Source organism: Styela clava, chromosome 2 (assembly GCF_964204865.1).
Source record: "Styela clava chromosome 2, kaStyClav1.hap1.2, whole genome shotgun sequence".
NCBI classification, from domain to species: Eukaryota; Metazoa; Chordata; class Ascidiacea; order Stolidobranchia; family Styelidae; genus Styela; species Styela clava.
In genome coordinates, this window is record NC_135251.1 from 6742868 (window position 1) to 6755384 (window position 12517).

The 12517-nt window shown below is 33.2% G+C and overlaps 2 protein-coding genes across 3 annotated transcripts in view; both read left to right on the top strand.

Annotated features, from left to right (window-relative positions):
- The window catches only part of LOC120336611 (uncharacterized), a 195035-nt gene that overhangs the window by 45394 nt on the left and 137124 nt on the right, over positions 1 to 12517 (top strand). The gene's annotated exons all lie outside the window — the stretch shown is intronic.
- The window catches only part of LOC120336614 (uncharacterized), a 51815-nt gene that overhangs the window by 4577 nt on the left and 34721 nt on the right, over positions 1 to 12517 (top strand). The window contains exon 2 of the mRNA XM_078110246.1: positions 312 to 479. Coding sequence (XP_077966372.1) covers positions 312 to 479 — 168 coding nt within the window. The remainder of the gene's footprint in view (positions 1 to 311; positions 480 to 12517) is intronic.

A 12517-nucleotide genomic window follows, 5' to 3' on the forward strand; every position in this document is an offset into this window, starting at 1 on the left:
CATATATGGTGTTCGTTCTTCACCCATACGTGGAGACGAATTGCGGGGAGGGGAATTAGGATTAGGATTTACATATTCATCCCGGGGAGAGGAAAGTATATAAGACGGCTCAACCATATGGCGAACCATGGCCTATCGTCCGGTTATCATTTCAAGTCGGGTATGGGATTAGTTAGTTATTTGATTTCGGAAGCATGGATTCCTGCCAACCCACACAGAGTAATCAGAGATGCGGTGGCAGCGTATTCCAAATGCAAATGGGAATGAATACCTCTTGGCTCAAAATAGTAATTTTATTAATAATTTTGCAGATCAAACGCTTTGTCCTATCAGACAAGACCATGGAGTCCGAAGCGTTTTGTAAATTTGCTCAAGTTGCCTCAACTACAGGAGCAGATGTAGTGCAATTTGAAAACTGTAATCTGACAAGAGAAAAACTGAATGCATTTGCACAAGGAGCCACTGATTTCGGCTTGAAAGTGAGAAGTTAGAATATTTTTGATGAATACTTAATACTTATTCAATGTTCAAAATAACTTATTAAAGTGTATTTTATTTACTCGCGCGCTTTAAACGAGTATTTATTTACGTATATAATGCAGGGTAGAAAAAAAAAGACTGTGGAAAACGATAATGCGTTTTTTGTATTCAGAAATATTTGTGTGATTAAATTATAATTATGATGAAAACGTATTCTAAAATTCTATACGGTGAAAAGTGCGTTATCTAATCTATTTGAAATTCTATCAGTTACAAACTGCGGTATTTAATGTGACAAAGCATTCTAAAGTAACCACCTGATCAGCATGTAAATCATCGCCAATGCTATTGCCTAATAATCACGAATATCTTTAGTCGAAATCGCTTTTTCATATTCGTGATGGAACGTAATTGTATGCGTTTTGCGTTGCGGCTGTGCTATTTTGTTGGATAATTGTGTTGTATTGCCTTGAAATCATTCTAATCAGATTATTTATTTGCTCAGAAAAGCTGCTAGAATAAAATGTATAAGTTCTTTATTCTTTTTTTTTCTCGAAATAACTAAAATGTGAGTATGTGCCAACATGTAGCGCGGTTTACGTCGTTTTTCCAGCTTAAGTAATGAAAAATTCTAATAATTTCATTATCACCTCGAAAATTTGTCCGAGATGGAGAGAGAGCTGAAAGTCGTAATCGCGCCATGAAACAAGCAAGCCTCGTAATTAGGCGTAAAGAAGGGCAGATCTTATGAGTGTTATAAGACAAATGAAATTTATCGACGGAAACTTCGTGCCTCTTGTTTTGTATAACACAGTGCGCGGTACAGTGCAATACAGTGTAGTTTCTTTTTTTCTAAATTTTTGTATTAATTAGTATTGCACAGTACAGTGCAAACAAATATAGAAAGTGCAAATTTGGGACATTGGATTTTCTTAAGCAGAGAAATAGATATGCCACATACTTAATAAAATTGATGTATTCACTGAAATATCACAAATGTTATACAAAATTAATTATTATTAATACTCACTGAGATATACAAAAAATAAATTTTTCGTTCGGGTACAATATTGCTTTTTGGAGTGTATCAAAGATTTAGTTTATTTACTTGTAAATATTTCATAATATTAATAAATTGAAATTTTCTTCAAAATAACATTGATGCGTATAATTTAGCAGGCTAAGGTTTATCTAGAAATTTGTCACATGGAAATAGTGAAAAGTAGACAGGGGCACACATAATACATTGATCAATTTTTGCCAAAATGAAGCACTTCGGCTACCATGATTGCCCATGAGCATAGGAATACTTTGAAAAAACTTTGGCAGGGACAAAATTTCAGAACAAATTTTTCATCGGATTAGGTGTTGTCATGTTAATAAAAACTAAAGAGCTCTAGAAGTATGTGCACCAAGATGGCGCACAGCCTGAATGTACTATGTGTACCAGGTTATGGTTCAGGTTGTGCGCCATCTTGGTGCGCATACTTCGAAATCACCAAAACTAGTACAGGTTCGAGATTTCAATAATGTCAGATGAAACTTTTCAATAAAAACGAGTTGTCAAACTACAAGCCAAATATCTGCAATTCATTTTTTCTTGATTTTCTCGAAAGTGGCTGAACGATCTAAGAAAATGACGTGCAGCAATCAGGCGTGTAATTAGGCCCATGTTAATTAATAAAACATGTACTAAAGATCCCAAACAAAATTCATACACACACTGAAAGAAATAAAAGAAAATAAAAATAAAAAAGAACCAGTGTCGGAGTTTTTGTTATTCAGAAATATTTGTTTGATTAAATTATAATTAATTTGAAAATGGGTTCTGAAATTCTATCATTTAAAACGTACGCTATTTAATGTGACAAAGCTTTCTTTGAAAAGTAACCTTAGCAATATGTAAATCATGGCTCATGCTTGCTCTTTCAAATATTCACAAATATGTTTTATGCCAAGCCACTTATCCGCGAATGAACGTTGCCCTTTTCGCATTTTTGTAGTATTGTAAAATTTATTTATTCCTTCAACTTGCTTCGATTCCTTGATTTATGTAAGCTCGAACGTTCATGTGGACTTGTAAATATTCGTTACAAATTTTGTTAGTATAGGTCTTTGAGATATGGTTATTCTTAAAATGAATGAAATCCACGGTAATAGCTTCGATCTCAAAATTTCATATCACAGAAATTGTAACGCTAGTATGAGTCACTCAAAACTATTATATAATAACTGCGCAATGATAAGCCCGACATTGTCAATATTGACTTTTCAGCATACAACATCGCGATAATTAGATTTGTTGCATTTTGAGATTCGTTGGGCAAAAGTAATTTGAGATTGCCGTCCAAAATCAACGGTAGTGAGGCAACAAATATTGAAATATTCCAGCTTTCAGGAACAATATTCTTGCGAGTTAAAATACCAGTTTTGTATAAAGTTCAAGGCGTTCCAATACAGTAATGACTAGTCTAATCGAAGCGGCTGTGATTTTAATAGAAATTTGTCATGTGATAAATGAAATCCAATTGCAAGAAGTTATTGTCGCACTGACAACATCATTGTTTGATTAAAATGTTACATTTCAAAGTAACAACTAATTCAGTAGTTCGTAGACGGTAATAAATTTATTCAATTCTAGTTATCTACGAATCAATATGAGTGCATTATTTGGGTATTAGCCAACATAAATTAAACAATAAAGCTTTGCGTGTTGGCTCGGTTTTCTGATCACGCTAAAAACCATAGTTTAATTTGTTGGCTCGGTTTTGTTTTAAAAACGCATTATTATTCACTATATTTAAAGTGGAAATGAATGACCTCCTATAATTTTTCTATGAATCAACTGGCAGTTCAACAATTAGTCAAAGCTAAGGGGACACTTGGTATAATTTAGAACTGATATTCATTCTAAAGTCGTTTCTAGTTTTTAAATGCTTGTTCAAGAAGTGCAATAATATTTAAAAATGACATTTAATTACTCTATACTCAGCAATTCCATAAATGTCACTCCGTGACATTTCACACATTTAATCAATTTTACTATATCAAGATCTTGGTGGTTTGTTATTTTTAGAATGCCAATTGGTAGCAGTAACACTGATGTATTTACCATATTTCACTTTTCACTTTCAACCAAATATTTTTCAAACGACGAGACAAAACAAGTGATGTCACGGAGTGACAAAAAGTGGACAAAAATGCATAAAATAACTGCGATATATCAACCAAATTTCGTCAAAAGCTTCATGACATATCAATTATAATAACTTGTCTCTGTATTCTAGAGATATTAATCTCTACATTTGTGACAAAAATTCCTTATCATTAAAATGGTATTAAGAATGTTGAACAATTAGTTGTATTAGGTCAAAATTGGTTGTTTGAAATTACAAAACATTTAAACAAAAAATTGGGATACATTATATTTTTTTGTCGTTCTGCTTGTGTCTCCCTCATATTAATATGCTAAACGAGTGCACTAACTTTAATAATCTATATAGTTAAGTAAAAAGCTATGTTGCACAGACAACATGAAACAAACATAATTATTCCATTCCTATATATCTGGAATCTTATTGCAGTGACTTGGCAAAGTATGGGCAATTCAAAATATAGAATCTGGAGGATCCGTTAATGCAATTCAGTTTAAGAATCTTTGCACCATGCGACGATTTTTGTTATTTGGATATCTAATTTATTAACCATAGAAAAGCATTTTCTATTGCGTTGAAGTCTCTCTTGTTAGGTAGTACTTGCATCTGCTTGCAAAGCACACATAGGAGCAGTGGGTCCCAAACACAGTACTCTTAGTCTGCATATTCAGAACAAGAAGACAGCGATAAATATGTCCCTGCGAAAACTCGTTATTGCATCATTTTTGCTTTTTCCAGCTTTATGATATAGTTGGCACGTAAAAATATTCATTGGTGACAATGAGTGACGCACTGGCGTTTTCTAATTGGAAGTAACTTCAATTTTTGACAAACATATCATATTTCTTTCACATTTCATGATTTTTCGCATCCTATGAGTTAACCCGATAAATGGATATAAACGAAAATCCAGATGTTGATGTTAAAACTTGAGATTTAATATTGTTTGTGAATTATTTGAATTCACTTACGCCTTTTTACAAAAATGTCGAATTATATTGCAAAACGATGCATTTTGCCATATTTATTCTGCCATTCCAACAGATTACATATTTTTTCAATTGTAGTCTACAATAAGTTCGTTCATATTGTTCAAAACCGGGACATGTTAGATCAAATATTTTGGTCATCGATAGCTTTAAAAAAGTTGCCATTGCCATTCCATCATGTCGTTCAAGTTTAATTGTGGGTAAGATCCAAAGTAAGTAGAGGGCAAAGTGGAAGAATTTGCAGTTCAAACCCAATATTATAGTACTTTGCGTACAGAAAAATAATATTTTCCAAAAATGACATCCTTTTGTCACTCCGTGACGTCACGAGATCTCTTGAAGTGCTGCGAAAGAACAACAAGCAACTATCAACTGCCAAATTGGTAAATTATTGGGCCCTACCCCCAAATTGACGTCTCAGTTTTTGAGGCAAAAAGGTATTGAAATATATCAGATAATTAAAATAAAGTTAAAAAATTGTCACGGAGTGACGCGTCACGGAGTGACAACACAAGGCAAATTCTCATAAGCTCTGTTTAGCCCAGTGTTGCCAATAGTGTACAGTGCAATATTTATATTAGGCACAGATATCAGAGGTAAAACTTAACACATACTTTGGTTGAACAAATACATTTTAAGGTAACATAAATAGCATGAGAGTTTATGTTACAAAACTGAAGAAAATTGGGCAGAAAATCATCAATTATTCCGCTGAAGAAAAAAAAATTATTTTGAGCCGTAAATGTACCTTCTCATGCGTTTTTAAAAACTTCAAGATATGTCCCACATTTTCTGCAGTTCAATATTTCAATTGGGCAAGATATAATTTTTACCAAGTTTTCAACGAATTTATGGAATTGCTGTACTCATGATATTTATTCTTGTCGTAATTACTGTAGTTTCGGTTTACAAGGTTATAAATTAAATACAGTCGAATAAATGAATTTTTTTTAAACTTCACTCTTAAAAACTTAACAAAAATTACTATTTTTTTTTTGAAAAGTAACTATACCAATTTATCTAAGAAAAAACGAATCTTAGAATAATAAAATTTGTCTTGGAATTTTTGAATATGTTTTCATTGTAATCCCATATATTACAAACAATTCGAATGATAATACTCGTATTTCCCACAATTTGTGAATTCGTTTATGACGCCACCAAACCTTTCGACATAATTTCTAAAATGATATCATGAGGTAATAACAAATTCAATTGAGCTCTGTAATGACATTGATCAATAGGGGCATCGAAATAGCCTATGTCCTCTTGTCTTGTCTAAATTCGACCTTATGTGCAATGGTTGGATCAACCTTTGAGAAAAATAAGCAACAATCTGAAAAGCTTGATCATTTGTCGGCCTGAACATCGCTGGGAAATCACGAAGAATAACAAAACACTCATAACGTAACTAAATATAGTCTTGTCGGTAAACTACGGGACCTTGATAACAAGGCGTGAACCAGAAACGGCCGCACCATTTGTCAAGTAATCGGTCCAGACGAAAAATCATGCTCATAGTTGAACAAATATAGAAACCAAGTTCTTGAAAACATTCCTACTCACCTCTGCTCTTTAGAAAATCATGCTAAGCTAAATGTTAAAAGAGAAAAACAAATAAAAAGGATTCAAATGCTAGGAGTCGTAAGAAGTGCAAAATCTGTAAAAATAAATACAAATGATAATTAGCAACCTTACGTGGGCTAATTAGCGCATAAGAAAATTTGCGCGACGTTTTGCAATGCCATGTATAACCTATGAGGTCTGGAACTTTGGAATATTTATCATGGCATTGCTTGGAAGAAAACCTAATTTCCTACGCAGCAATATAGGAAATAACTTTCTATGACGTTTGGAAGTGATAAAATATCGCTTAAATTTCGAGCGTGTACTCCCCGCTTCGATAGAAAAACGTCGCATAACTAGAATACGACCTAATAAATCTCAGCGTCGCGCGTTAATTAAAAACCAAGCAAGTACGATAAGTTCTTATTTTGAAGTTCAATTCATATGCTACGCTACATAAAAAAGTGAGCCTTTCACAACATCAGGAAGGTGTGAAATGAACGAGTCGTTTGATCGCAGCTGCCATTACAGAAAAAAAGTGAGTTTACATAACCGTGATATCGCTCAAATTCTCAATGTTTCACGATTATATTTCCTTTCATGATTCATAATAAATGTTTTATTATGACTCATAAAAACTTTCACAAGATAACGAACAAATAAACAACAGAACAATCGATCAATCATAGCCTAGCCATATTCGATGTGGAGACTTTTCAAAGGGGAAAATATTTATTGCGCGCGATTCACTCGCGATATTTGCACAAGTTTGGTATCATATAATACGTAAAACCAATATGCAGTTAACTGTATATTCACATTTGAGCTTTGGAATAGAATACCTCGTCCAACAGCTGACAGAATGAGAAACTTGATTTTTTATTTTGGTATTTTAATATTTTGGTATCTCAAAAAGATCCAATCAATGATATATAATTATTGGGTCGTATGGTATGAATAAGAGTGGGCCTACAAAGTTGGGCCGGATAGCTCGTCTAGAGCAGGATCTGATTCTGAAATTCTATCGTAAAAAGTACTGAATTTAGTTTTTTATTTTTAAAAGTAAACTTTACTACATGGGAATAAACATATACGTCCGATCTTGATAAAAAAAGACGAATGAAGAACGATCCAAATTTTGATTATGTGCTATAAGGCAGCTCATTATACGTCTTAAGTAATGAACGTTTCTAAACATTTCAACATCGACAACTTGAAAATTTATTCTACATGGAAAGAGAGCTAGAAGTTGTAATTGGGCGTAAAGTTTGGCCGTAAAGATCGTTTATTTATGAGTGTTATAAGACGAACGAAATTTACTCCTAAAATATTGTTGATAAATTTAAACAGTATGGAGTGTTATTACAAAACGCTTCATAACAAACAAATAATAGCTTTTTAAGAATTCAAATCTCTTCGTATTTCCAATTGCTTCGCTTTGTTGTATTGATTGCATGACTCCTTGGCAATCCAAGCATGTTATATACGTTGATGTATGGAATGGATATCGCTCGATGTTTGAGCAAAAAATTTGATATTGCATAAAGCAAATTATACATTTTCGCTTTATTGCTGATGAGAACAAAAATTGGAATTTGAAACATTAATATTTACAAAGAGTTCTCTATTACGCAAATTTGAAATCAGATGAATGTCACATTCCAATGACCGTTATTGATGGACATTTTAAATCGAAGTTCAGTGGTAAAACTTATTTGACATATATGGTGTTTGTTCTTCACCCATACGTGGAGACGAATTGCGGGGAGGGGAATTAGGATTAGGATTTACATATTTACCAGAGGGAGAGGAAAACCTATAAGACGGCTTATCTATATGGCGAAACACGGCCTCTCGTCCGGTTACCATTTCAAGTCGGGTATGGGATTAGTTAGTTATTTGTTTTTGGAAGCATGGATTCGAACCTGCGAACCCACGGAGGGTAATCAGAGATGCGGTGGCAGCGTATTCCAAACGCAAATGCGAATGAATACCTCTTGGCTCAAAATAGTAATTTTATTAATAATTTTGCAGATCAAAAGCTTTGTCCTATCAGACAAGACCATGGAGTCCGAAGCGTTTCGTGAATTTGCTCAAGTTGCCTCAACTACAGGAGCAGATGTATTGCAATTTGCAAACTGTAATCTGACAAAAGAAAAACTGAATGCATTTGCACAAGGAGCAACTGATTTCGGCTTGAAAGTAAGAAGTTAGAATATTTTTGATGAATACTTAATACTTATTCAATGTTCAAAATAAATCTTACTAAAGTGTATTTTATTTACTCGTGCGCATTAAACGAGTATTCATTTACGTATATAATGCAGGGTAGAACAAAAAAGACTGTGGAAAACGATAATTCGTTTTTTGTATTCAGAAATATTTGTGTGATTAATTTATAATTATGATGAAAACGTATTCTAAAATTCTATACGGTAAAAAGTGCGTTATCTGATCTATTTGATATTCTATCAGTTACAAACTGCGGTATTTAATGTGACAAAGCATTCTAAAGTAACCACCTGATCAGCATGTAAATCATCGCCAATGCTATTGCCTAATAATCACGAATATCTTTAGTCGAAATCGCTTTTTCATATTCGTGATGGAACGTAATTGTATGCGTTTTGCGTTGCGGCTGTGCTATTTTGTTGGATAATTGTGTCGTATTGCCTTGAAATCATTCTAATCAGATTATTTATTTGCTCAGAAAAGCTGCTAGAATAAAATGTATAAGTTCTTTACTCTTTTTTTTCTCTAAATAACCAAAATGTGAGTATGTGCCAACATGTAGCGCGGTTTACGTCGTTTTTCCAGCTTAAGTAATGAAAAATTCTAATAATTTCATTATCACCTCGAAAATTTGTCCGAGATGGAGAGAGAGCTGAAAGTCGTAATCGCGCCATAAAACAAGCAAGCCTCGTAATTAGGCGTAAAGAAGGGCAGATCGTATGAGTGTTATGAGACAAATGAAATTTATCGACGGAAACTTCGTGCCTCTTGTTTTGTATAACACAGTGCGCGGTACAGTGCAATACAGTGTAGTTTCTTTTTTTCTAAATTTTTGTATTAATTTGTATTGCACAGTACAGTGCAAACAAATATGGAAAGTGCAAATTTGGGACATTGGATTTTCTTAAGCAGAGAAATAGATATGCCACATACTTAATAAAATTGATGTATTCACTGAAATATCACAAATGTTATACAAAAATTTTTATTAATAATACTCACTGAGATATACAAAAAATAAACTTTTTGTTCGGGTACAATATTGCTTTTTGGAGTGTATCAAAGATTTAGTTTATTTACTTGTAAATATTTTATAATATTAATAAATTGAAATTTTCTTCAAAATAACATTGATGCGTATAATGTAGCAGGCTAAGGTTTATCTAGAAATTTGTCACATGAAAATAGTGAAAAGTAGACAGGGGCACACATAATACATTGATCAATTTTTGCCAAAATGAAGCACTCCGGCTACCATGATAGCCCATGAGCGTAGGAATACTTTGAAAAAACTTTGGCAGGAACAAAATTTCAGAACAAAGTTGTTATCGGATTAGGTGTTGTCATGTTAATAAAAACTGAAGAGCTCTAGAAGTATGTGCACCAAGATGGCGCACAACCTGAATGTACTATGTGTACCAGGTTAGGGTTCAGGTTGTGCGCCATCTTGGTGCGCATACTTCGAAAACGCCAAAACTAGTACAGGTTCGAGATTTCGATATTGTCAAATGAAACTATCTAACAAAAACGAGTTGTCAAACTACAAGCCAAATATCTGCAATTCATTTTTTCTTGATTTTCTCGAAAGTGGCTCGAACGATCCAAGAAAATGACGTGCAGCAATTAGGCGTGTAATTAGGCCCATGTTAATTAATAAAACATGTACTAAAGATCCCAAACAAAATTCATACACACACTGAAAGAAAAGAAAGAAATGAAAATAAAGAAGAAACCAGTGTCGGAGTTTTTAGTATTCAGAAATATTAGTTGGATTAAATCATAATTGATTTGAAAATGGGTTCTGAAACTCTATCAGTTAAAAAGTACGCTATTTAATGTGACAAAGCTATCTTTAAATAGTAACCTTAGCAATATGTAAATCATGGCTCATGCTTGCCCTTCTAAATATTCTCAAATATGTTTTATGCCAAGCCACTTATCCTCGACTGAACGTTGCCCTTTTTGCATTTTTGTAGTATTGTGAAATTTTTTTTATTCCTTCAACTTTTGCTTTTTCCAGCTTTATGATATAGTTGGCACGTACAAATATTCATTGGTGACAATAAGTGACGCACTGGCGTTCTCTAATTGGAAGTATCTTCAATTTTTTACAAACATATCATATTTCTTTCACATTTCATGGTTTTTCGCATCCTATGAGTTAACCCGATAAATGGATATAAACGAAAATCCAGATGTCGTTGTTAAAACTTGAGATTTAATATTGTTTGTGAATTATTTGAATTCACTTACGCCTTTTACAAAAATGTCGAATTATATTGCAAAACGATGCATTTTGCCATATTTATTCTGCCATTCCAACAGATTACATATTTTTTCAATTGTAGTCTACAATAAGTTCGTTCATATTGTTCAAAATCGGCACATGTTAGATCAAATATTTTGGTCATCGATAGCTTTAAAAAAGTTGCCATTGCCATTCGATCATGTCATTCAAGTTTCATTGTGGGTAAGATCCAAAGTAAGTAGAGTTCAAAGTGAAAGAATTTGCAGTTCAAACCCAATATTATAGTACTTTGCGTACAGTAAAATAATATTTTCCAAAAATGACATACTTATGTCACTCCGTGACGTCACGGAGTGACGAGATTTCTTGAAGTGCTGCGAAAGAACAACAAGCAAATATCAACTGCCAAATTGGTAAATTATTGGGCCCTCCCCCCAAATTGACGTCCCAGTTTTTGAGGCAAAAAGGTATTGAAATATACCAGATAATTAAAATAAAGTTAAAAAATTGTCCCGGAGTGACGCGTCACGGAGTGACAACACAAGGCAAATTCCCATCAGCTCTGTTTAGCCCAGTGTTGCCAATAGTGTACAGTGCAATATTTATATTAGGCACAGATATAAGAGGTAAAACTTAACACATACTTTGGTTGAACAAATACATTTTAAGGTAACATAAATAGCATGAGAGTTTATGTTACAAAACTGAAGAAAATTGGGCAGAAAATCATCAATTATTCCGCTGAAGAAAAAACAATTATTTTGAGCCGTAAATGTACCTTCTCATGCGTTTTTAAAAACACTCCAAGATATGTCCTACACTTTCTGCAGTTCAATATTTCAATTGGGCAAGATATAATTTTTACCAAATTTTCAACTAATTTATGGAATTGCTGTACTCATGATATTTATTCTTGTCGTAAATACTGTAGTTTCGGTTTACAAGGTTATAAATTAAATACAGTCAAATAAATGAATTTTTTTTAAACTTCACTCTTAAAAACTTAACAAAAATTACTATTTTTTTTTTGAAAAGTAACTATACCAATTTATCTAAGAAAAAACGAATCTTAGAATAATAAAATTTGTCTTGTTATTTTCGAATATGTTTCCATTGTAATCCCATATATTACAAACAATTCGAACGATAATACTCGTATTTTCCACAATTTGTGAATTCGTTTATGACGCCACCAAACCTTTTGACATAATTTCTAAAATGATATCATGAGGTAACAACAAATTCAATTGAGCTCTGTTACGACATTGATCAATAGGGACATCGAAATAGCCTATATACTCTTGTCTTGTCTAAATTCGACCTTATGTGCAATGGCTGGATCAACCTTTGAGAAAAATAAGCAACAATCTGAAAAGCTTGATCATTGGTCGGTCTGAACATCGCTGGGAAATCACGACGAATAACAAAACACTCATACTGTAACAAAATATAGTCTTGTCGGTAAACTGCGGGACCTTGATAACAAGGCGTGGACCAGAAACGGCCGCACCAGTTGTCAAGCTAATCGGTCCAGGCGAAAAATCATACTCATAGTTGAACAAATGTAGAAACCAAGTTCTTGAAAACATTCCTACTCACCTCTGTCCTTTAGAAAATCATGCTAAGCTAAATGTTAAAAGAGAAAAACAATTAAAAAGGATTCGAATGCTAGGAGTCGTAAGCAGTGCAAAATCTGTAAAAATAAATACAAATGATAATTAGCAACCTTACGTGGGCTAATTAGCGCATAAGAAAATTTGCGCGACGTTTTGCAATGCCATGTATAACCTATGAGGTCTGGAACTCTGGAATATTTATTATGGCATTGCTTGGAAGAAAACCTAATT